The 27,782-nt window shown below is 35.9% G+C and overlaps 1 protein-coding gene across 1 annotated transcript in view; it reads right to left on the reverse strand.

The window, feature by feature from the left end:
• Positions 1 to 2,262: 2,262 nt before the first annotated feature.
• PARG (poly(ADP-ribose) glycohydrolase) overlaps positions 2,263 to 27,782 on the reverse strand; it is a 54,728-nt gene continuing 29,208 nt past the window's right edge. Inside the window, exons 10-18 of the mRNA XM_072423180.1 lie at positions 23,375 to 23,454; positions 20,728 to 20,788; positions 19,177 to 19,252; positions 17,505 to 17,652; positions 15,456 to 15,534; positions 14,461 to 14,569; positions 11,509 to 11,614; positions 3,186 to 3,314; positions 2,263 to 3,079 (exon numbers count right to left, since the gene is read on the reverse strand). Of these exons, the coding sequence (XP_072279281.1) occupies positions 2,973 to 3,079; positions 3,186 to 3,314; positions 11,509 to 11,614; positions 14,461 to 14,569; positions 15,456 to 15,534; positions 17,505 to 17,652; positions 19,177 to 19,252; positions 20,728 to 20,788; positions 23,375 to 23,454 (895 nt within the window). The 3' untranslated portion in view covers positions 2,263 to 2,972. The remainder of the gene's footprint in view (positions 3,080 to 3,185; positions 3,315 to 11,508; positions 11,615 to 14,460; positions 14,570 to 15,455; positions 15,535 to 17,504; positions 17,653 to 19,176; positions 19,253 to 20,727; positions 20,789 to 23,374; positions 23,455 to 27,782) is intronic.

The raw sequence follows: 27,782 nt of genomic DNA on the forward strand, positions 1-27,782 counted from the left end.
CATCTGTTTTAAGGTTCCTGGAAGTTGTCCGCAATCAGGGTCATCACCCCTTGAGAGTTGCTCTGGTGAATACTGGGTATTTTTTTCGACTTTTTGTTATAACTGTTTGCTAAGTGTAAAAAATACCAGTTGACTCTGACAAAATGTGTGAACTTTTTGTACTTTCTGATTTTTGTAGTATCGCTGGTTTCCAGTATAATTTGTGGACTACAGAACAGCTCTCAACTAAATTATGAAAAGAAGGGGTGACCCTAGGAAGAAAAATGTTAATTTTGGGTTAAGATACACTAAGATTCTAACAGTCAAAAATTATTTTTAAAATTCTTTATTTCTAAAATTGTTTCTTGTTACAAGATGTTATTAATGAGATGCCTCATCTTATCCCCCTTTAGCTAAGTAATTATTTTCTTAATTTGCTGCGGATATGAAAATAAAATATATCTTTAAATTCTTTGTTCTTTTAATTCCTAGGCAGCACAACCATAAAACCTCCCAATACATTCTAGAAATGTGTGTTCTGCTTTTTATTACATATTAGGATATATTCTATTTGCAGTAAAATATTGTGATAGATTGAAACTTTTTCTTTCCTGGTCTACATTGCTTATGTCAACAGGACAGAAGCTAAAAAAGTTAAAAAAAAACTTTGTTACTAAGTAAGTGTCTTTGGTATATATGATGCTAACAAGTTTTATTATTTTTCGGCACAATCAGTGAATGTTTTATTTATTTTAGTTAGGGAATAAAAGGTCAGACCTGCAGAGGGGACCACATTGCCTTCTGGCATACAGCAGCAGTAAGCCACACCTGCTGTGATTTCCACAGCTTCACACACTGGATAAGAACTTGTTTTAAAGACACAACTCTACTGTGCTCAGAAAGAACAATCATTAATTCATATCAAGCTGGAGATGCCAAATAATCGGATTAGGGAAAAATGATCTAACAGGATCAAAGACCTGATGTAAAATGTGAATACAAACAATTTGTGATTTTGCTCCTCTGAATAATAGGTCCCTGGTCTCGCCATCAAACTTTTTATTTTGATGCTGGGTGAATGATTCACTATGGATGCTTTGGTTAAATTTTTGACATAGGCAGTATTGCCATACCATATATTATTGATGGTTGGTGAAACCAGAGTTTACAGATGCTGATGATACTGTCTAGTCTAGGGGTGGCCAACACGTCGATCGCGATCAAATTATTGATCGCAAAAGCAACACAAGTCGATTGCGGAGCCCTGCCTTACCCCTCCTTGCTGTACATCCATAGGGATGCTGGGCATGTATTTCGTCAGACAACACCAGGAACTTTGTGTCCAAGGCTCGTGTAACAGAGGGGAGGCTGGGGTGAGCAATGCTGGGCGGCCAAGTCAGTTCAGGCTCGGTGTCAGGGTTCAATTACCAAGATACCTTTGTACAGATTAGCAGTTCTTTTTCTTGTGCAGCACGTCATTCGCCTATGACAGGTGAACTGTAGCTTTTCTGTCACTATAGTCTTGTAGTGCAATGTTCTGCCATTCAATGTCTCATTAGCTTCAGAGTCTCTTCTGTGTCATACTTGGTGTATATGTATGTGTGTGGAAATAAAAATATATATAGCATTTTTAATGCTGGTATATCATTTTGACTTGGTCATTTTAAAAGTAGCTTGCAGGCCAAAACATGGTCTAGTCACAAACTCTGGTTCTGGTGTTGTTAAGCTTACCAATAAGATTTTGTTAGGAGCAGTTTGTTGCCAACAGACAGTCAAGACCGGCATGCACTGAATGATAAAATTGTTATTACCCACAACTGGGAAGTAATTTGGATCAGCAGTTTTTTTTAAGGCTGAAGTAACTATTTACTATGTGTATAAGCATTGGGCTACTTGCCACCCACATTCAACCACATGACCTTGGTGTAATTTGAAACTGCCCTACTGATACAAGTAATAGTGCCTTTTATGTCTAAACGTATAGCAAATGCAGAAATGAGTGCTGTTAATGCAGTTCCATAAATAAAAATAGGAAGAGTTTAAAAATATTAGGCAGCCTTAATCACAGATAGGGAACATGGATACTACCACACTGTTCTGAAAATATAAAATTGTATATATGAAATCATTTGCAGTAATTCAGCAATTCTAGATTTAATAAATTTTTTTTCATTTGGTGTACCTACTATTTCTACACTAGCTCACATAGTAAATAGGCGTACTGCTGGGTAAGAAAATCTAACATATATGTACCTATATTCTGCAGAAACAAAATACCAAACATGTTTTCAACTTAAATTTTATTTTTCACCAAGGCAGATCTAAACAAAACTGTTATATTCTGAACCTCAGTTAAAAAAAAAACAAAAAACGCTGCCACATGCAAAACCAACAAAAGTTTGGCTTGCTGTGCTTGGATTACAGAGGTAAGCCAAGTATATATTGTAGAAGAGCACTGCTATATCCACTACAGTGGAGATGGTACTGGGGATGGGAAAAGTCCAGAGCAACTACTGTGCAACTTCAATTCTCCTAATGCTCAGTCAGATTAAGCTGCCACTGACTAAGCATTATGGGAGCTAGTGTTACACATATCTGGCTCTGAAAAAGATATCAATCCCCCTGCATCTCCTTGATTGTAAAACAGATGAAGCAGTGACAAAGCTACAATCACATGAGTACTATGGACATTCAGAGGTTGGCATGGCACAGCAATGCATTGGTAGTTTGCGGTCCAATAAAATAATTATGAACTCTGAAATATAAGAAAAAAATCAATGGAAAATATATTCCAGTCAAGCATCTTAAAAATCAAACCATATGAACAAAGCCCTAAGTATATAAAGCACATTGGACTAGAAGTTATGATTATATACACTGTATATGCTAGTCCATGTTACAACCAGCAGAATAAACCGATTATTGTTGTGAAAAAGTACAAAGAATTCTTTGCTTATTTATACACAAGAGTTCTTCATTTGAATACAGCAACACTACAAAGAGTTGTGTATAAATGTATACAATTTTGTCTCTGGTCTTGCTGTACTTGCGTTTCTGCACACTTCATAGTAATAATTCAACAGTATTGTATAGATTTCACCTGAGAAAAGAACAGAAAAGGGTAAAATGTTAGCAAGCAAATAATGTCAGCATTTTTCTCAACAGTAAGTATTGTATATCCTAAATAAATTATGCAGTTTACTCACCAACTGTTTTGTTCTTTCTGTGGAGGAAACTATACATTCTGTAAACGTCATGCATTAACTCTTTGTCTCCAAAGGTGAAGTACACAACATCCCGCCCTGTCTCCGCAGCTGCCAAAAGCTGTATTAAAGCTGCAAATAAAGTTTGAAACACATGAATGACTAAGTATTCTTACAAAAACGTATTTAAAAAAAAAAAAAAATTAGGGGATTTCTGAGAGTAAGAAGTGACATAAGTTGCAACCAGATATCTGTGGAAGAACAGCAAACATACATTGAAATGCATTGTGCAGACACTTAAAACACTCTAAGGTTAGTATTGAATATTATAGCATAGTTAAATGTTTTTTGTTTGTATGCAAAAAAAAAAAAAAAAAAAAAAAAACATCTTTCTCTTTTTGTTTTCTTTGTTGCATATCCAAATTTTGGGGTTTTGCCAACGTGACAGTCTCTTTGGTAACCCTTCTACTCTTATCTACTGCTTAAGGATCAAGTAATGCCCATTCTGCAATAAAACCTGTTTGCAGGTTCTCTTTCATGAACACTTAGCTGCTCCGTGTAAAATGCTGGCTATACGGGAATACTCCTGGTTGCCAACAATGGATGAACTCCTGTGCGTGTGTATATAAATAAATATATGGGATGTTAACCCCATTATTATTATCTATTACTGCAACTATACTTTAAAGAACAAAAACACATAGAACACCAAGAGAAAAAGAAGAGTGTCTAGTATGCCATCATATATCACAATCAAGTTCTTAGTTTTCTTTAAACCTTTCCTAAGGATAAAACAATGAATCTCAAGGCTAAAATGGGATAACCAGCCAAAACCTGGTTTGTTCGGTCCACACTTCATTACTCTTAGCCTCATTCAAAGAGATGTCACTGCATTTTATGATAATCTCTATACAACTATTACCAGATGGGCTTGTTGAAGAGAATTTACCTGAAGGGCAAATCAATCATCAGTCTCTCTTCTCTAAACTGTGATTTACAGCCTTGTTTTGTACATGTTCTCAGGAAAATGGTGTCCATCACGGTTTCTATGTCTGCAGCTGTCTGCCATTAGTACGGTGATAATCTTTGCAAGTATTACAGTACAGTATTTTCTGTACAAGTATACCAGCATAATATAAAGTGGAACTTTGTCTTGCATTAAAGACATTACACTGAGCTATAAATATTTTACAAGAAACATGCACGCCTTTATTAATTTAAAAAAAAATCTAAGGAGGTATATCAGCAATATCTGTCTAATGGTCCCCCCAATGTCTAATATCGCCACCTTTTTTATTTTATATTTTTATTTTTTTTTAAGATGCACAATTCAGCCTTTGGCAAATCAGTTATATTTGGAAAAACACATAACATTGGGCTTTTCAGCCCAAAACTGTCAGGTATGAGGGTCAATGTTACTAGCTGCATGGCTACTGAAGTGAAAGGACTGTACATTTTCAAGGAAAGCATGTTTGGAGCTTTAACTTTTTGATTCAATGTTGATGTATTTGCAAACACATGCTTCCAATTTTTTTACCGTTTTGCTTAACACACCGATCTGTAGATTAGACACTAGAAAGAGTTCCAGGTGAATAAGATACCACCCACAAAAAGAGTGCATTTTTAAATAATAAAAAAAAAAAAAAAAAGGTGAGCTGATGAGATCAGTTCATTTGCACTCCACTGCAATTTTGCCCCTGCATTCAAAAAGCCACAGAAACTTAAAAGAGGTGGAAAGGGAAAATGAGAGAGAAAGAGATGGGCCTGATTTATTAAAGCTCTCCAAGGCTGGAAAGGATACACTTTCATCAGTGACCCTGGGTGATCCAGCAAATCTGGAATGGATTTCTTAAGTCATCCGTTATTTGTTAGCAAATGTATTCAATCCTAAAGCGGAACCATTTCAGGTTTGCTGGATCACCCAGATTCATCGATGATAGTATATCCTTTCTAGACCTTGGAGAGCTTTAATAAATCAGGCCCATTGAGAGAGAAAGAATGAGAGAGAGGATCTTCCAGAGACTTGTAAATACAAAAGTCACTTTTGCTCCATTAAAGAAGTAAATTTTTTTTATAAATATTAGCCAGTTAGGACTATTAGTTATGGTAATGCTCAGATGTATAGTAATTAAATTTATTGTTTTGGAGCAGTTTACCACAAGTTTGCGTTAAACTGCTAAGCCACTGCAAGTGCAGGTGGAGAAATGGACTTTGCTTTGAGCCTGCTGATTTGCATCTGGTAGCAAAAGGCAATTCCTAATTTCTAATAATCTGGTAACTTTTACATATGAATCTTTCAAACACTATACATTTCTACTAAAAAAAATTATACTGTAATTGTAGTTAAACAAATGTGAATCGGATTTTAGTCGGCAATAAATTAATTGATTTTTAACCTCTACAAATATATCCCAACACTGAGCAGCCCATTCACAATGTTACGAGCTGGCAAATCACTGCTTTTTTCAATAATCCTGGCTCTGTCTACAAGAAGCAGGCTACTTCTGGGTGGTGATCATTTTGCCATTCGGAAGCAGATTTTTCCCACCTTCCCACAAAGTTGCATACTAAGTTGAAATGCACAATGACTGGTAACCAGGTACCAATTTTATGACTGGATGGGAACCTATGTCTGCTCTATTTGTGCACATTATTTTTGACAAGTTTTTATCACATTAAAAAAGTATTTTCTGTATCTAAGAGGAAAAAAATATTCCCTGACTTTTATCATCAAGACATGCAGCAATGAAAATCTCTTAACTAGGGACAGTAATACTTTTATTATATAAGAGTGGTAAGTGACAAGGATCTCTGTCAATTCCCAAATATTATCCCACAATTTTATTAGATAAATATACTTGTTGATTAAAGGGAAGCAAGGTAAAAATCGCCTTAACAAAGACACAGACCATAAAAAAAAAAAAATAATAACATTTGCAAGTAAAACTACATCTATCTCCTTACAATTTTACAACCCCGTATTGTGGGGATCATTATTAGTAATACCCAACACATTCCACCAACATGTAACTTCCCTTAATTGAGATAAATCACCCCTCATCACCCAAAAGATTGATATGTAATGATTACTTTGAGAGTTGTTTGAAGACAATGTTTGATCTGTTATTCATTTAGCCAGGCTTCATTGACTTCATTTGTAGTCACAATTATAATGAACTCGTATGCATGGGCGTAAGGCACTCACACAGAATTTATACTGATCACACCACAAATATTGCTTTTGTCGTAAAGTGAGCCATTTATAAAATATAATTTACTAGTAATGGTTAAACAGACAATATACATATATAAAGCTAAACTACGTTTAAAGTGAGTACAAATTTAAAGTTGACCCATGGGTGAAAACAAATAACATAAGATACAGGCATTTCATAGCATTAACAGAGCATTTTGTTTGTTTTCTTTTCATTTATTTTTGTACCTCCTGTAATTGGTCAAGTAGTTGCAGGGGTTTTATCATACTTGTACAGATACTTACCATCAAACTTAGTGATATTGTTTAAATCTATTTTTTATTTATTTTTTATTGCTATTTATGATTGCTGAAATCTGAAATAGTTTTGATGTGAGTCAATATTTCATATTTTATTGAAAAAAATGTATACATTTCATATACAGATTTACATACAAAATGTTTCTATGTAACAGTGTACAGTTTTGTGTACACTGCCAAACATTAAAAAGCACTTTAAGGTAAGTCAAAGCATTACATGTCGTTTGCTCATTTTAATGATAACCTTTCAGTTTACTGAATGGGCCAGGTTTATTAAAGCTCTCCAAGACTGGAGAGGATACACTTTCATCAGTGAAGCTGGGTGATACAGCAAACCTGGATTGGATCTGGTCCAGGACTGAAAACACTTGCTCACAAATAGCAAATTATTTCAATAAATCCATTCCAGGTTTGCTTGATCCTCCAGCTTCACTGATGAAAGTGTATCCTCTCTAGCCTTGGCGAGCTGTAATAAATCAGGCTCTATGTGTCAGATCATTTAACTTCATTTATAGCACATAACATTTTACATAGTTTCAACATTTTTGGTATAAAAAAATCCTCAAAATCTAATATGTGTTAAAACACATTGTACAATGTCTACAAAGGGAGTTACCCAACTTTAAGAATGAGAGACAATCTCCTTGGAAAAATAAAATAACTTCACAGAATGAATACAGCCAACACAAAGCTGCCACCCAGTGGAACAGTGACAGCTCAAAACTTCTAACCAGAAAGACTGCAATTTCACTAGTGTGCTAAACTAAGAAACCTACACCGTTCGTCAGAGCAAATGGGTCAACAGCCCCAACAACGGTGAAGCTGCTGAAAAATATGTGAGGTTAGGTGTCCTGTTTTATGCAGTGTATTCTAACAAATATTGGAATTTTTGCCTTAACAAAATTTTCTCTACTCTCCATTTTGTATTTTTGCATACTATTGTACCAAGTGCTGTTGATGGAGTATGTAGCAAGTACACTACAGGACAAGGACCAAAAAAAAATAACTTACATATTCTTCTTCTATTAATCATGGTTAAAAATGGTACAATATGCTTGCATATTTCACAAGTGTAAAGCATATGGAGTAGATAGTGACAGCCAGACAGCAAGAGGAGAGATCAAGACTAAGGGTGGCTGGTCAAATATGGTTCCTAATACAGAACAATTTGGTCACATAAGAACAGACTCAATTCTGTGAATTATGTTGGAGATTACTTTTTTGGGGCACAGATCTTTTGTGATAAATGAACAGGCCCAGTATCACCTTACTTGGTGTTGGCCATGTTTTAAAGATTTAACAGCATACCTTGTCAATAACAACCAGATTAATGCTGATCAACCACCCATGGTTAATTTCAGTGAAATCATTATTCATTTCTCAACCTGTCTAGTATGTCTAAGATTACCACTAAACATGAACAAGCAAACCTAGTACAATGCAAGGTCCATTTTTAATGTTTGGGCCTCCACCCCTTATTATTTGCATACTATAGTATGTCCAATAACTAATCCCAATGTTACCTGTAACTTTCCCTTACCTTTACCTTCTGTAATGCTGGGTGCCAATGTGTGCCGTGCCCGCCTTCCAAAAAGACTCCCAAGGAAAAAAAGGAGGAGGCAAAATCTCATATGAAGACACTAGTCCATTGGAAGAGTATCTTCTCCTAAGAATTAGGATTGTGCATTTTTCAGAGTTGATTAAATAAAATGTGACATCACCCTTGCTTAGGTACCAAACACACAAGACAGGGTGGTAAGTTTATATAAAATTAAACTGTTGTTTTTATAGATACTTTTTGAACTTTTGCGGCTTGCTGCCGTCGCCTCGCCTGTTTGTCGTTTGCTTTCATCTCAAATTGATCCAAATGGTAAATCAGAAACCAATACTTAGGGTGACAGTGACACTGTGCAGTGCAAATCTATTTCTTCACTCTTCTTAACCTTAAAATATTCCTGCAGCTAAATCAGCTACACATGTCCCCTTCATCTAGATGTGTTCACCCAATTTAAATGCGATCCTAATGATTTAATACTGCCATACTTCAGTGAAGTTACCATATATAATCGTCCCTTTTTTCTTCATTGGGATTAATTGGCGTGGAAGTCTTGCAGATGTTTTTATCAACTTTGTATTACTGTGATTGTGTAAATCTTTAATATTCAAGTTAAACTTCAACTTCAACATCCTCCCCTATAGAAGCTTAAGAGCAGTGCTCTTCAAAAGTTGATATTTTACTTGAAAAGTAAAAATATGTATATGTAATCACAGATATTGATTGTTCATATATCACTGGTCAGGTGATCAATGTATAGTATAGGAGTATACTATACTATACTATACTATACAACCTGTTAGTTTAACGTCCATAGTTGGAAAGGAGTTTCTGCTAGAAAATAATATTATAATTGATAGTCAGCATGGCTTGAAGAAAGACAGAAGTTGTCAAACAAATTTACTCTCTTTTTAATTGTAAGTAAACAGGTAGACAGTGGAATAGCAGTTGATATAGTGTCCTTGGACTTTGCTAAAGCATTTGACACTGTACCCCACAGACAGTAATATGCAAGTTAGGGTGGATAGGTTTAGAAAAGTCAATCTGTAAATGGATAGAGAACTGGCTTAAAGATGGCATCCAGAGAGTTGTAATTAATGATTCATACTCTGAATGGTAAAAGGTTATTAGTGGTGTACCCCGGGGTTCAGTGTTGGGACCTTTACTGTTTAACATCTTCATAAATGATATGGAGTTTGGGATTAAAAGTACCATCTCTGTGTTTGCAGATGACACCAAACTATGTAATGGAAGTCCATACAGGGTGTCCATAATCTACAAGCAGACCTGGATGTACTATTTGATTGGGCAGCCAATATTATTAAATGACATTTAATATTGATAAATGTAAAATTATGCACTTGAGAGCTAACAACATGCATGCTTCATTCTGTCCAGGGGGAATACATTTGGGGGAGTCAGAAATGGAAAAGGATCTGCGGGTTCTGGTAGATCATAGACTTAATAACAGCATGCAATGCCAAATTGCAATATCTAAAGCTAGTAAAGTACTTTCTTATATTAAAAGAGGAATAGACTGCAGAGATGGAGACATAATCCTGCCGGTGTACAAAGCATTGGTCAGACCACATCTGGAATATTCAGTCCAGTTTTGGGCACCAGTTCACAAAAAGGACATTGTGGAATTGGAGAGAGTGCAGAGAAGGGCAACTAAACTAATAAAAGGAATGGAGGAGCTCAGCTATGAGGAGAGATTAGGTGAACTGAATCTATTCTTCCTTGAGAAGAGACGCTTAAGGGAGGATATGATCACCATGTATAAATATATAAACGGCCCATATGGAGAACTCTCTAGCTGGATGTTTTTCTAGAAGCACAGAATATAACTGGGTATTAAGTCTTTAAAGTAAAAATAACAGTGACTGTTGATCCAGGGAACATCCGATTGCCTCATGGAATGAGGAAGGAATTTTTTCCCCTGTTGAAGCAAATTGTACCAGGGTTGGGGTTTTTTTTGCCTTCCTCTGGACCAAATATGTCTTATAGGGTTTTATATCTGGGATATGTTTATCTCTCTAGTGGTTGAACTTGATGGACTTATGTCTTTCTTCAACCTAACCTACTAGGTAACTATGTAACATTAAAAAATTATTGTTTACTTTTTAAACATCCTGCCTATAAAAGCCTGTCTATCTCTCCACTTTATCACATAATTAAATTTTAGACATACTATAGAAATCGATTTCAAAGGTGGGAGACAGTTCAGGTATGATAAGTACGCTTTGCATTTTAGTCACTAAACAATGTGTATTAAATTGTACCCACTCTTATCGCACAGCCTTTATTACTGGGGGCATTTTGTGTGTTTCTGGCTGGAGTGAAAACAGTACCAATAGATAGATAAACTGTATATAAACTTTTCTCTACTTCTGGACAGTAAGAGCCAGGGAAGACTTTTTGCAACACAAATCAGGAAAAGAAGCTGCACTCCAAAGTTCAATCTGGCTATAAAATGGTATTGTGCTAAAACACCTTGGCTAGCCTCCTTCCTCTCAAGCATTTTACTCAAAAGATCTTGGAATGTGTGAAAAAAGGAAGGAGTCTTAATACACATAATTACTAGTGGAGAGCTGATGTGTTCAGTTGCCATTACCTTTACTACAAAGCTGATATATGGATGGTGTGAAAAATACTAGGGTGTAGATTAAGGGCCAGTGCACATCAAGATCAGTTATTTAGTCTGAGCTTAGTTGGCACTTTATTTTTTTTTTCTCCATAAAAGTCAATGCTCAGCTATGCGTTATGCTACCTTTAAACTATCATGGTCAGTGCCAATAAGATTATAAGCATCAATGCTAGGAAATAAATCCAGATTTTAGGAAGAACAGATTGAGACTACCAATTATGCGCTAAAAATACTCCATTGTAATGCCAAAATTTTGATACATGCATATGTATTTTAAGGATCTGTACATTACATTATAGTCCAGCAGCACTAAAAGTGCTACATAATGCAGCAAGACTATGCATCAGAATGTCTTAGCTGTTACATGCTGGTTTACTCAGTATTTCTAAAAGACATGCTCAGTTTGAGACGGGGACCCGGTTTAGAAACACAGTCAAAATAGCATGCCTTATATAAACCTATGGGAGTTACCATAAGGAAGGTTAGAAAATCAAAATGTTTTATATATTCTCTTCATTTATGAAAGTTTTAAACAGTAATCTAAAGTAAGAAAATAAACAAAAACCTGTTCTGCTATGAGTTACAAGTTTATTTTTCATTTAGTACTTACCTTTTAATCTAGGATCCCCACCAAAAGCTCCACATCCCCAGTTGCCAGTTGCAACAGCTGACAGGTTTTCAGGTTCTATTCCTTCCCTGAAAAACCCACAATAGGCCTAATGAAGAAAGAGGAAATTACCAGTTGTATTAAACAAATCCAAGCTTATAACACAGGACATAACAGAACTTGAAAACAAGATTCGGATGTGATCAATTATATGTGCGTTCTTTAAAGAAGTGTTTAAAAGAAACATGACAAAAACAAGATGATTGTCTTTGCAGGCCTTTTCCTTTGAAAATAATCGTTGCTTGGCTGATTTTGATTCCGGCCATACATGAATATTAGGATGGCTGCACAAAACTGACAAGTAATGCATTGTTGGTGTGTTTGTTGTTTTCAATAAAGTTCTGTCCTTACTAAGCAAAATACTGTATTATCCCAAAGGATTTTATAAACTGTATGACTGATACTGGTTGCTTCTATGGCCAATGTTAGCTCAGAAAAGGCCAGTGCTCGGTCAGTAGCTAGAGATGAGAAACCACAAAGCCATAATTGAGATTTTCGGACTAAACGGCGCAGTAGCCGACAGACACTATTAAAATGAGGGACTTACTGAAAAGCCTTAAAAGAGGTAAACCTTTCATACTCAATCAACTGCTATTTATAATGGTTTCAAAACAAAAATTTTCCTCACGACTGAAATGTCTCTTTAATATACATCTTTAGCTATGTGTCAATGCTGAGCTATTCGGTTTCAGATCAGTCTTCAGCACTCAGTTATCAAATCACTGAAGTGGTCACTATGTCAGGCAGCTGACCTCAACCATGTTAAATAGTTTCCCCCAGGGGTTACCATCAGCAGCTTTCTGACAACTACTGGTCTTTTATATTGACTTGTGTGAATTAGATATTTGCAGTAAGACCTGACACCTGACCTCCAGAAGTCCTTCAAACACTGCCATATCACTCTTAGTACCCTGGGAATTTATTATGTACAATAATTTACCAAGTGTTTATGTTTTAGATAGGTAGCAAATAAAAACAAAGCAGTCTTTTAAGGAAAACACATTTTACAGAATCACAAATAAACTACTGTTTATTTTACCCTTTCTATATTAAATAATAGGTATTAATACCATGTGAAAGATACTTTTTTTAAAAATAAAACAGTATATTTCAAAGCTTATGGATGTAGTAAACTCAATAGAGAGTCAAAGCCATTTGTCCTCAAGCTATTCCTGGTCTAAATAACAAGCTGGTGGCAGCTAAGTTGTTCAGATGACGAAGATCTTTTGGTCTGACTTGAAATGAATTTAACTGTTAGCGAATCTGCTTTACCAATTAAGCTGTCACAAGCACACTTAAAATGGATAAGTTGCTCCCGCACTTTCTTTATTTATGCCTTTTCTTTTTAGGACCATTTTTGAATGATCGATGTGCTGTTATTAACAGTACGCAAGATTTCAAAACAAAATTTATCTTAACCAGAGCAATAGCTTGAAAATGGAAATTTACTTCTCTCGCAGAGTTGCTGACTGATTAGAAAGGGGTTTTCTATATTTTACGTGGGCTAATATTTTACCTGCGGAAAGCAGTAATGAAAATCAATGTTTCAACAATGCACACAGCATAACTAGATGACTAATTAAAGGGAATGTTTGCTGTGCCGTCATAAAAGAGGGGACAGAAGAATGCCCTGGGGTACCGCAATGCATTTTCCAAGACGAAACGTTATTTAGCGTAGTAATTAAGGACCATGTGGTGCAGGCAAAATATTTTTCTGCTTTGCTCTGAAATACGAGTTAGCAGCAGACTTTAAAGAAAATAACTGCTGTGCCAGGAAAACTATTAGGACAGAACTACAGTCTGAAGTATGACAATGTGTTCAAGGGCAGGCTGCAGTAATGTGCACACAACATTTAACATTTTACTAGTTTTTAGTTCAGACCCAGCAAAACACAGAAAGAGCATAGCTGTAGCTTGTTCTGTCTACATAGACTATCCTCACAGTACTACATTTTATTAAGCTGTAGAAATTGCTATACATGAGAATGAAGGGCAGGAAACTGGACATGAGTAAAAGGTAGGTTGTCATTGCTAACCTCCTTCAGTATTGGTAATCACCTCCCACTTATGCAGATTTCTATGGTTTTATATTTGTGAGTGACTGTCCTAAAGCAATCTGATCTGTATGCTCTTTTGGTTCTGCCTGACAGCCAGGCTATAGGTAGTTTTTGGAAGTCAGCAATTACACTTTTAAGTAATTCTGTAAGGGTAGACTATGGATAATAAAATATTTGTAAATAAACAAGGCATAATGAGTTATAAAGAAAAACCTAACTGTCCCCTGTAGATGAAGGACTTGTGGAGTAATTCATTCTAAAATTTTAAAACAGAAACACTGCAGTTTTTTCTATGCCAGCTCAGCCCACATGCCCCCCTCCCCCCATTAGTGACCCAGGAGTCTTCCAATTTTTCATGAAAACACAGAGCGGGCAAAGTATGATGATCAGAGTTAGGGGTTCAGTTAAACTGTTAGGGGTTCAAGGACTGCTTCGCTTGGATTTTAAAAAGATTTTACTGCAGCTTACACTGCCTCCCAATGGTGGCAGCCTCAGATTTATTTCTGCAGGTTTTTATTTCTTTATTTGCACCTGGCAATCCTTCTGAGCTGTATCTTGTGTATCACAACTGTCACACCAGGACAGAACTACAAACATGTCTGTTAACATAAAAGGAACGTGCCTATATTTAGGTTCCCTGTGGTTAAGACTTTGCATGTTAATGTGCAGCATACAACATATCTGCACTTTGGACTCATCACATTGGACAGAAAAGGCCTGAAAGAGCCTCTAAATCGGAGGAAGACTTATCATTTAACAAAAAAAGGGATTATTAATAAAACACTGCTGATAAAAAAAAAAAAAAACACAAATAATACACAAAAACAACAAAACAAACCTTGTTCAGTTCTCTTTTTATTTTGTCTGGTGTAAACTGATCAAGATAATGCCGGAAGTGAAATGCATCTATTGCAACAATTTCTGTAGAGCGTCTCTGCCAGCTATCTCTGTGTGCGGTAAGAATGGAAAAGTTAAAAACTTTTCTAACAACTAATACAGTTTTTTTTTTTAAATAGTAACAATAGTTTAGGTGGAAATTCTGTTTGCAGACATTTAATGTTAAGTGACACATTAGGAATTATGAGGAAAAGCTACCAGAATGAATTTTAATTTTGAATGAATCTACAGAACTTTGATACCATTTAAAGACAGAACCCCTTAACACCCCCACCCTCCTATAATTTTGTGGTCATGGTAACATGTTCAGGGACTGTGTAATTAAACTGGAACTAAAGATTCACTTTACAAAATTGGCATCATGCAGGACTTTACTGCACAAGAAGACAGGCGATGTCAACCCCCGCCCCCACCCCCTCCCTCCCGAAGGGAGTTACAGCATCCCAATCAAGATGGCTGATGATTGGGATGAGGACAAGAAGAAGGAAGAAGATGGCAGAGCCCTCATCGGAATGCGAACATTGGGTTTAGTTATTAGTAGCAAAAAGTTTCCCTGCAAGTGAATAGATCTCCCAACACTGCTGAATGCTGCTCTGCTAAAGAGTAACCATTTTCAAAAGTCTTTTTGAAACCAAGACTTCTGGGGGTGTTGATCCCGTTTTGATTTCTCATACCAACCCGCACAATAATACAGTATACAGCAGCACTTATTGGTTGGCGGGAGTAACCAACGAGCACAGCTGGGCACCCAGCAAATCAACAGACCTAGAAGTGTTCGTTTTGAATGAGATTTTTGAGGAACATTCCCTCAATAGAAAGGCAATCTCCCCAACAAACAGTGGTTAGGGTAAATATTCTTTTTATTTTTAATTTGTTTTTGCAGGTAGACCTCTGGCAACAGAACAATTGCAACAAGTAGTGAAAACAATAACCCACCTTGGAGCTGGATCTTCATGAACCCGGTCCCATTTGTAGGTTTCAGCATATCCCTTATATTCACTATACTGCTCTGCACCTAAAAAAAAATAAATCGAATTCTTAACCTTTTATGTAAGCACAGAAAGGAGGCCTTTTTTAATATATAACTGAACCCAAATTTTACCTTTTAAAATTAGGCTAAATCATACAATTTTTTCCTTCCCTGGTACAACTGGTGTTAACCATAACTACATCAGATAAATGTACAGCGCTGGGTAATATGTTGGCGCTATATAAATCCTGTTTATTAATAATAATAATGATAATAAATATAATAATAATGATAATATTTAATACAAAAATGAGTTTTGCTCTGACAAATTTACAGCTCCCAAGATTTTTGGCGGCAAGACAGGTACTTTTTCCTTTTTAAACAGCAAAACCAAAATACATCCAACCATGCCAATAGTCATGGTTATATATATATATTATCAGAAATACTGAAAACAGATTTGTGTGTTCATAGGAATCTAATAAGTTTGGTGTCCAAGATCTTGCACATCTTTATGGCAAAAGAGATTTGACAGTGATGCTGCCGAGACATCTTACAGCAAAAAGACGTTAAAATACTGACTAGAACTATGACCATTACCAAGTCGATAGTAAGCAGATGCAGCAAAAAAAATCACAGCAAATTTAATTTCTTTTCAATATCTCAAGCTTGCACAAATTAAAGCTGCATTGCTTCATCCATTTAGACTCAAGTCATGAAGCCTCAGTCCTAAGGAATGTAATTTGTCGGGAAGAGAAAGTGTGGCAGAAGGAGAGGACTGGCCGGAGAAGGGAGATGGAACACAGCCAGCCATATAACAAGGATGATGAAATGGCCATTTCCATTAATGAGACAGAACACCATATCGCTGTAATTCATTAACAGACATTCTAATAAACTAAAGTGGATTGGAAAAAAGTACTTAAATTAGGAACAAAAATCTCAGCCAAAATAGTAATTTGTATTACAGCTAAGATTGCTGTATCTGTAACAATATTCATTGGGAATGTTAAATGTGAAGAAAAATGTTTATAAAGGACAAGTTTAACCAAGATCAGACAAAAAAAAAAGTCATAAAATATATATGTTCTGTGCCAATGCTGTCTTTACATAATAGAATGCAAAAGTTGCCACAAAAGGTGCCCCACCCAGTGGAACTTCTACTCATCTGTAACCAGATAGAGGTACAGGCCAAAAGGGTCTGTCTGCTTCCTCAAAGGAGACAAGCAAAAAACGAAAAAGCTACAGCTCACCCAAGTGCTCTTTTTTTCTTCAGTTCAATTTATTGGGCTGTATGATAGGATCCCCGATAGGTGAAATGTGTTAAAGGAGGTGCCTGGGTCTAATGTCAAGGCATAATGCTAATTGTTTTATACAGCACAAAAAAATAGTTTGGGAAAAAAAAAAAAGGAAAAAAGGCAACGATAGTACAGGCTGTAGCATTAATGGAATATTTTTAGTTTTTCTCACAAAACATATTTAAGACTAGTTTACATGTGTATGCCTTCCATTAAAACTTAGCTCTAGGCAGATATAAATGATACAAAAAGAATGAAGCTCTTTTAAAGAGATTTACCTTTTAAATAGTAAATGTGTTCATCATTAAACACAAGACTGGAATAGAAAGACTATTATGGGGGAACCTGGGTGATCCAAAAAACCTGTAATGGATCTGGTCCAGTTAATAGCAAATAATTTTTAAGTTTGTTGGATCACCCAGACTCTCCCTTATTATTCTACTCAAGTGTTGGGAGAACTTTAATAAATCGATTGCATTATTTGTACACTTCCATTTTGTTTTGTTACAGTGAATGAGCCTCATCTGTTGAACTCGCTGAAGGACTTATTCATTACCCACTGGTTGCTTTGAATAGACTTGTCTGGCTTTGGAAGATTTTGCTACTCCTACAGTAACTTTATTGGACTGCATGCTCAAGTTATTTTCACTAATCTAATTGAAGATTTTATGAAACTTCAGGAAGTTATTTCTATAGATTGCAAGAAATTTTGCTCACCTATGATAATAAGGCACTCATTGGCATCCAATTCTTCTGTAAAGAGTCGTGATGCTATCAGCTCGGGATTGATAATGAAGCGGATCTCTTCTTGGACAAGACCAGAGCCTGTCACACCACCGCCAACATAACGGTTAGCAAAATCCACCTGACAAGAAGAATAGACTAGTCAATTGCATTATCCAAAAACAGCATTTGTGAACCCTTTTATTTTTGTGAACACTCCTTGGTATTTAGATTTTTTTGTTTATTCATAGGCTGCTATTCAGACACTTGCATTAGTGTAATGGCTAGATAAGATACAACACTTAATATTTAGGCTTTTTACTCGGCTCAATTTCCTGTATAGACCAGAAAGCGCTGCAGTAACACACTTTTTTCCAAAATGTGCTCCAAAACAGATACTAAGACTGCATACTTACAAATTGATGTTTTATTTTGCTCTTCTTTATGTTCTTTAAGATAAACCATAGGAATGTAGCCAGTATACAACATATTGTGAGCAATCTGATAACATGGAATAAACTAAGGAACACAATGCTTCCAGCTAGCTGTCAGGAAACCTCTAGGTTTCATATCACACTTCCATGCCTTGATAAACAGTTTGGAAGGACGGATCTATCAATCTTACATCAGCAACCGAACCTATTGACCTTTAACTGTCTATGCCATACTGTTCTATGTCATTTATCAGCAAAGGATCACTGGCCTACAACACACGGTGGGAAAACAGGTCCCGGGGACACTCTAACCCTGTCAAAACACTCAGAATGGGAACATATTATTCTGTTTTGATCATTAAATTATGGCAGCATCAAATATGAAGTTGGCAGCTAAGAAATACCAACCTCATATACATAGCGAGGAGAGATTATAGAGGGGAGAACATTAAATCCAAATAAAATTACTGCTACAGCACATCAATCACTGGGGAAATTCAAGTAATTTTTAATGCGACTTTCACATATTTTGGTTTCTATTGAAAAGAGATTTTTTGGATGTAAAGGATTCCATTTATTTATAAAAAAAGCTTACATTTGTAGACAGAACAGGCAATAAAATGAATATCGTTTAGGCATCCCTTAGCATCGGCATCTACTTCCTGAGTCAAGATGCTGGCAATAATGCAAATCCTGGGTGCCTTACAGTTGTTTGTTGACTGTGTAAACAAATCTTATGAAAGTACTCTGCTGCAGCCTCTAACTTGAAGAAAGCAAGACTGTGCAGCATAAATGTTGTTCAGGGGAGACTCTCCTGTCTGCAGCGGACTTGAATGCTTTTATAATGCAGAACTTAATTTTTCCAAATTATGTAACATGTCTAGAATTTTATCTTTGCAGGCTATGAAATTTTATAATAACTCTTCCTTAAGGTCAACTTCAGGGTAAATGTTTTGAAGAGATTAGGAAAGTATTACATTCTCTTTTGTGTTTTTACACCTCTGTGACTTCATTAGGAAGACTTTTGTCTCAATTCCCAAATCAGAGATGTTTTCACATGGAACAGAAAGTCAAGTAAATTACAGGTGATACTCATTATATCATTAGAGCTTCTACAAAAAAAAAATCAATCTGTCTGGAAATACAATTGACAAGAAGTTTTTTAAACCAATGTATTTATGCAAATAGTTTCTGCAAAGCAATATACCATGTCAATGAAATGTAACACTCACCTGCAGCATCCCATGTCCATTGCCTTCAATGGTACCTTTGCATGTGATGTGAAGTCGGCTCAGCTGTTTTGTTGACCTGCAAAATTGAAAGCACATTAGTTACACTCAAAACACACACACACACACATACACTACACATTTCTGTTAAACACATACATACACAATAAATATATTCCAAATAGGTATTATCTGTTTTAAAAGCTACTGTTTTTTTTTTTGTTACTATAAACCTGGTATGCTAAAAACTTGGCATAGTGCAAAAGTAGTTAGTGAGATTTAGGGCATGTGTTTAATGAATTCAAATGGTAAATGCAGATATTTTCAACTTGCAGTTGACCTGCCTTAGCAGCTTTTTCATGACCCAAAACTGCAAGGGTGAAATATGCTTGTCTATGTTTAGGATACCAATTTTACTGACTATTCAATAGCACTATCCTCTTCTCTTTGACAATCCAGGTTGTGGGAACGACCCCAGCTTTTCAGTTGCACAGAAAGAAGAAAGCCAGTGGGAGTTTAAAAAAAAGGTATATAAATGGATTTTGTTGATCAATGGTACCCTGGACAAAAACAAGCATTTAACACTTGTAGTTAAATAGGGTGCCTCACTGCAAGTTTAAAATTAGATTCTAGCAAAGTTCTACTAAGTAGCACAACATGGTAAATTTAGAGGGTCATTTCCATCACTTTGCTCATGGCTAGCAATAGAAAACTAGATGGCTTTACTTAAGTGTTAATTTAGAATTTAAAGGGATTTAGATGAGAATGTCAGTGTAATTTTACATCTAGATTTTTTTAATGGTATAAAGAACAGAAACATTTTAAATTTAATGTCCTTACAAGATCTTACACAAATGATTTACATATTTAGAAGATCATTACTGTATAATTAAAAAAAAAATCCAAGTACTCTCCTAAAAGATTTATACATCTTGAACTAGGGACATCTACCATCTCGTCTTACCAGTCATCATCTTCTTACATTACATAAGGAAGCACCCAGTGATGACACCAATGGGTCTAAAATAAGGGTTGTGATTAGAAAAAGGGTTTTTTTTATCTATGCCATGAGCATGTAAACAGGGGTGTTAGGTAATCTACCCCCATGATAAACAAATGTTAAAAGAGATGAAAAGGTAAAGGGGTGAATTATCCTTTAGCAATAATAAAATGCTTAGTTAAAAGCCTGATAAAGAGACCTAAAATCCACCACTAATAAAACAAGTTATACAGCTAATTGGTTTCAAAGCAGCAAGTGTCAATTTTATAAGAGGATCAAACAAGATATAACCTCCCATGGAATATGAGAGTCATAACATACCATATGCAGGAGGTTTCATTTGGGAGGGAACTAGTTTATAAGGGTTACTTGCCTATATTTCATTCATGTGAAATTTGTGTAACTTGGATCTAAATTTTTTTTTACATATAGATGTTTAGGAAAAAGGGAATAAGGGCCTATGTAGGGGATTGGATCATGATATAAAATTGCTGCCCATTGCCAATAAAGAATTTCTCACATTTATTATATATACACCATAACAGTATACTTACTTTTCCCATTCAGGAAACTGATCTAGGCTTTGCCTTGTGAATGTTACTAAACCTGTAGGTCCTGGAAATAGGTAAAATAGAAAGTCTTAGCAAATTACTTCAATATTCAGCTCTTTCCAAAACCAATATTTCAGTTCTCCATGATCATTTTTAAATATGTATACAAACTGTATATTAACTCACAGTGAGGTTATTATACAGTAACTGACAACATGCTGCCTAATATGTTGAGGAAAAAAACTGTCCTAATTGCACGTATTAAAATATTGTACCTGTTCGGACTTACATACAAATTTATCTTAAGAACAAACCTGTACTACAGTTATATTTCTCAAAGAATATATTAATGAGACATTCCCACCAAAACGTGCTGCTCTGAAAATGGTAATGCTATAAAAAAAAAAAAAAAAAAAAAAAGTTTGTGACATGCTACTAAATTGGATTCTTACTAGTGGAGAATAAAAATATTAGGAAAGCCGAGATGTGAAAGTGACAACTTTCATCCCAGGCTTGTAGGATGAAAAACTGCTGCAAAAAAAATCAAAAGATATTGCTACCCACACAAAACTAAATCATAATTTATCTAAGGCCCAACCCTTCAAAAGAAGAGTTCTTCTATCAAGTTCTCCTCGTTGACCAACTAGTTAGAACCAATTAGAACTAGATGAGTACTAGAAAGTATAAAAACAAAAGATCATAGAAAAAACATAAGGGCACAAATAAAATTATAATTCTATTATCTGAGGGGCAGCCATGACATATGTAATTAGTTTGATAAAATATGAAATCAGTAATAATTTTTCTAACTACCTACCACTAATATGTATACATTATTTAACCTAACTTCCTTATTATGACTTGCATACTTGATATGGAATCAGTTTTCAAAGTAGAAATTATTAAAAGCCTCTATTTCCCAGGAGTCTGTATTATATTCAATAGATCATATTCCTGCTTAAAATGGTTTAGTAAGCTGCTTATTGGTACTTCAGAAGAAGCATAATTACTCATTACCAGTCAGAAACCAGTGGTTAGTTAGTAACCCCCGACTTGTCTACATCAGTCCTGGATAGGGTTTTATACTGCCTGTCAGCCATCTCATCATGGACCTGTTTTATCCAGCTTGAGTTTCAGAAACTGAACTTATTATCTTCCAAAATCCATAATCTAAATCTCCCCGACATTTTGCTAAGGCTGGGTACACAAATGCAATGGCTCAGGGCTGATATAGGACGAGAATCTGATGTATGTACAGCGCTCATCGTCCATGGTTCTGCCACAAACGATCGTAATGGAAGTTCTCCCCCTCCCCTCTACATAGAGCAGAACGGTGATGTATGTACAGCACTCGTTCATGCATCGTGCAGTTGTTAGTCCTTGGAAAGTCGGGAAAGATCCTTTTCATCAACGACAATTATTGCACGTGTGTACATAGCCTAACTGTTAATAACAGCGTTATTCATCCCTCCCCTCAGGCACGTTGTCTTGGCATCACCTTCGATTCTTCCCTTGCATTTACTCCATGTTCAGAACATTTCCAGATGCTATCATTTTCTCCTGCGCAACATCTCCAAAGTCTGCCCCTACCTGTCCCTTGAGACAACCAAACTCTTGTTGTCTGGACTACTGCAACATCCTCCTCTCTGGTATTCCACTAACCTGACTCTCTGCTCTACAATCTGGTATGAATGCTGCAGCCAGACTTATCCATCCTTCCCACCACTCCTCTTCCGCTGCAACTCTTTGTAGTTCTCTACACTGGCTTCCATTTCACCTTAGAATCAAATTCAAGCTCCTGTGCTTTGCCTTCAAATCCCTCCACAGCTCGTGTCCCCCTTACCTTAGCTGCCATCTTTGCTTCTCCAATGACCTAATGACTTCCTCACTCAACCTCGATACATGCATGGCTCAAAGACTTTTATAGAGATGACCAGACTCTCTAGAATGATCTTCCTTGTTCTATTCAGCTTGCTCCAACTTTCTGCTTCTTAAAAAGAGCACTCAAAACCCATCTTTTAAAACTTGCCTAATCATTTCTAATAAAGGAGTGCCTTATATAATAATTTTAACCAACCTTTGTGTACAATTGTTTTGCAACAATTAAAATACCAACAGATGGTATGGTGCTGCCCTCCAGCAGCACACTCGCACTGCTCGACCAGGCATCACCGGGCTACACACCTCGCCAGGGGAAAAAGATGCCAGGCATCCCTGGAGGACACCGCGGGAATGTGGGGACTAGGTATGACTTAACTCTCCTAGGCAATTCCACCCCAAGTGTGGCTCGGGGTTACCGCTTTTGGTATAATTCACCCCGAGTCACGCTCGGGATTACCGCTGGGGAGGTGAAGCCACTCTTGTCCACATGAATGCACCCCAGCAATGTATTTCATTTGTTAAGGTGGGTTTACGGATAGTCAAAGTGGACTGTGTCTACACAATGTGCATGGAAATGTCCATCTGCAGTCTCCATCTGAAGAATGTGTGATGGGGGTCACACCACAGGAAAAAGCGGCAGATTTACAAAGTAACACTTTCATTGAATTAAAATAAAGAGTTAAATAGGTTTACATGGAATTTAAAGGAGTTAAATAACAAAAAATTAAATTTAAAAAAAATTGCAAAAAAACAAAAAAAAAAAACTTACGTTTCTCTGTGACTCTTCGAAAGTAGCAGAAGAGTGTTTTTAACTTCTCTGCTTTTCTTGGATTTTTACCTTCAAACAACCTGAAAATTTAAAGGTATACATTAACAAAGTTGCAATTCAAGAAAAACCTTGTATTATATTTCCTGTTTTAAAAACTTAATTTCAACTTTTAATCTCTTATTTGCCTGTTATATAAGGAATTTACTACAAAGAACAAAAGGCACAATAACAGACCACAAATAGTTTTCCTTGTGTGTTGTAGATTGTGTCCAAACTGCATCTTTATTGACAGTACACTTCACAATCACAAAAGGGTTAGAAGCTTTTGAGAAATAAAAAAAAGGCTTTAAGTGCATTGCAGTTTTCTACAACATCCATTTTGATAACCTGCAGCATGTTAAGGGGGGGGGGGGATCACAACACAGTACCCTACTGACAATAGTATGCAAGTCCATTATGTGCTTTCAAAGCTTAAACCTAGATTAATGCAATACATTCGTGTGTACTTCCCAGAAGACGAGTGCTGCCTCAGGAGCCTAGTAAGAACAAAAAAGCACAAATGTACTTCTTAGATTCATTTTCATTTCCAGCATACTCCAACAGAAGATCTGACCCTTTTAGCCAAGTTTCAGAATTCAAAGATAGAATATAAAATATATCAAATATAAGAATATAAGAAATGCATGTTATTTCTTTATTTCTAAGGAGGAATTAATCCTTTATGCGGTGGGCAGGTGAATATTTGGGCCTCCTTTATTAGAAGGAGATTTCAGATTCCAAAAAGCAACCCTCTCCCAGACCCTCACAACACTGGGGTCAAGTTATCAAGGGCCGTCCTTGGTTGCAAGAGGGAGGTCTGCTTTTTTGTCAAAAGTGAAGAGAATTACACACTTGTGTTCCCTTCCTTCCTTGGCAAACCAGATGTGCAGAGAACCTTTTGTTTTATTTGTCAATGACTGGCTGTCACTTTAACCCCTGCCCATATAACAGGTTTATTTTGGAGTAACTATATTTTTCCTGTTTTTGCAGGAAATAGTAGATACCCTAATTTTTATTTGAGTATATGCAAAATTTATATTTAAGTATATGCAAAATTTATATTTAAGTATATGCAATATTTAACCACTCTATGACCTCCTATAAAACAAATAGCATTTTTAAGTTTGAACCCCTTAATAAAAGTATACCCCAATTTTGTAGGAAACACAGAATCAAAGAGAAAGCATATGGTACAGAACATTTTTTTTTTAATTAGAAAAATTTTATTACATTTTAGTAGGTTTTTTATATATTTACCTCCTTTTTTTAGAAAGGGAGATAGATTAGCTGATATGTAAACTGTGTACTACATCGGTTGCTTTTTTTTAGAAAAAAAATGTACATTAACCTAAATTTAAATGACTGCTTTTTTTTTTTTTTTTTACAGCACATAACAAGGAGACTGAGCAGAATGCTAGCTCTAGTTTGTACAGTTTTTTCCTACAGTGCACAAAGAACAACAGCAAAACACTCGCTGGCCAGAAAAGTTTATTAGCAATTAGATCTTTGCATTACTGTGCTGCCAGCAACATTTATCTACACAAATTGGACAGCATCTATAATTTAATACTGATTGGATCCCATTATCCCAATTTAAAGCCATCACTGGGCAGTATGCTTTTTTTCCTGGGTAATTGGTATCAGCTTCCCAACATGATTTTCCCTAGGTTTCCTTATAGCTTAAACAGAGAGAGACATGATTCCTGTTAAGACATACACAGAACATATCCAGAAATGAGCCTAAAGGATGAAATTCCCATTTAAATACACACACAGATCGATACACATCACAGATAAACTCTACTCTCTTTATTTCATTCAATATTATTCTAAGTACATCTCTAGACTTAGGACATACGTTTCATCTAAATTAATTTTATTCACTTACAAAATAAACATCCTTTTAAACATGTATACACACACTCTTATCCTCAAAACTTCAGGCTATGAGACGTTATCTCATTTGCGACTCCTATAATTAGGGATTATTCTGTCTAGTAAAAGGCTGTACCTCCCCATGAAATTGTTAATGGGAATGACCAATACTATTTTGTATATATGTGGTATATATGTTGTACTATAATTCAATTTAATATATTTTTATTTGCCATTTGAAAAAACCCTACTTTCTCTGTCACTTATTATCATTATTTGACTTTTTTGGGGTTGGCAAAACATTTGATATCTGTTGGAGGACAGAGAGTCCACCCTTTGATTTTTCTCTTCATTTGAAAGGACAGAATGCGAATAGTCGAGAGAAAAGAAATGCTTTATAAGCTGTCCATATCTCACTTTCCCATGAGATTTCTTTTAAAATTTATCAATCTAACCCAAGACAATATTTTGATCATGTCCATTGCTACGTACACACATCAGATGATTCTCGTCAGACAATCGCCTCAGGGCTGGTTTCGGACAAGAATCTGGCGCTCATACAACATGGTTTATGGATCCGCTAGGACAGATCCATAATCAAACGATCGTAATGCAAGTGACGGTGAGAAAAGAGAAAAAACAAGTGCCACTCCATTGTTCTCCCCCCTGCCCTCCCCATAGAGCAGAATGGTGCTGTAAAGTGCTTTTTCAGTCTTTTGTCTTTGGAAAGGATTGTGAAAGATCCTTTCCAACAACAATTACTGAACATGTGTACAAAGCCTTAGCTATGCATCCTTCTGTGTACCTAAATTATTAATTTGCCAACAAATATGCTGTTTCCAAATCCTTCCAATCACATGGCAGAACAGAAAGATCAAATCTAAATATTTTACAAAACTTAATAATAAATAGGCCACATATGTCAACTGCAATGGTTAGGAGTGTAATTTACATACCTGCTTTGATAAATTATAAAAGATCTCTCCTTAAGCTTAACTGTGCAGGTTACCCACACATCCCTATTACAGGCATTTTCTGCATGTAAATACACCCAGAAATTAAAATGAAGCCACAAAAAACATAGGCAACATCTGCTTTCCTGGGAATGCAAAATGCTAATTCCATGATCTATCCAATTAAAAAACATTGTTAAGTAAAAAAACAAGCAAGACTATACTTCTTGTAAAAATTAAGTCATGGATAAATGACTTAAGTTTAGATAAAAATTAGGTAAAGTCATGGATAAATGACTCGAGTTAGATCTCCATATATTTTTCTACGTTTTGTTTGGGCTTCTGACGAGTTGCCATGTAACTCTGCTAAAATTTAAGAATTTAAATTTGAAGAAGCAAACGCAGGCATTCTGACTGCTTGCCAAGGAAGAAACTGTTTATCTTCAGCGTTCCATCTTTCAAGTGAATCGATACTAATCAAATCAAAGATCTTTTAATAGATACTTGGCTATGCAGAATACCAGAGTATAAGCTGAACAAAAGGGCACAGAATCCTGACACTGACTTTAGCTTTGCAGAATACCAGAGAGAAGCTTCAGAAAGAAAAAAAGAATCCTAACATTAGATCGCAGTCATGAAAACTACCATACACCCAAAACTTAAGGGCCCTTAGCTTTGCAGAATACCAGGGTATAGCCTAAAAAATAAATAAACAAAGCCTAAACCATGAAATTAGACGTTAGGTATTAGTATTAATACTATATAAAATACCACAACCTAACAATTACTGCATTCTTAAATGTATATTTAAATGAACACAGTTTATGTATTTGAATCTGGTATCAGACTTCAAGTTGCAGATTGAGAGAAAGCAGTACAATGAGCCAATGATTGCAGAGATACAAGATCATCACTATGCCACATCACCTTTCACTGTCCAGTAACAGACTGGGGGGGGTCCGGGGGGTAGAAGAAGTGGGTTGAATTATGATGACAAATAAAGACATCTACCAGCAGAAAAAGAAATCTCTGGCTTTATTAAGATACTATGAGTCCGAGTCATATGTCTAGCAAGTTTGGTTGAAATGTGTTGATGCGTTTCAAAGTGATGGTGGAACATAGCAAGTTTAGTTGAAACGTCTCCATGCCTTTCCTAGTGATAACATACACACATCCAAAAATAGCTCTGCCATATAACACAGCGCTGTACAAAGATGATGGGTGCACTCACATGAGTCACAGTCACATGTATGGCAAGTTTGGTTCAAATGTCTCCATGCGTTTTCGTGTGATGGTGGAACACACACACTTACTTTGAATTATATAGATGACAATGGTAACCAAGAAAGTAGTCATCTACTATAGTATCATGGAACCAAGGTAAGTAGTCCCTGTGTAGATGAGCCACATATAAAGTTTAAAATACATTTAAGGCGAACTCTAAACCAAAACAGTAAATGGAGATCTGCAGACTTTAAGTTAGTGTGGATAACCATTTTGGGACCACACTTAACTGTTCTGTGTTTCTTTGGGCATGGGAG

The sequence above is a fragment of the Pyxicephalus adspersus genome, chromosome 10, assembly GCF_032062135.1.
Source record: "Pyxicephalus adspersus chromosome 10, UCB_Pads_2.0, whole genome shotgun sequence".
NCBI classification, from domain to species: domain Eukaryota; kingdom Metazoa; phylum Chordata; class Amphibia; order Anura; family Pyxicephalidae; genus Pyxicephalus; species Pyxicephalus adspersus.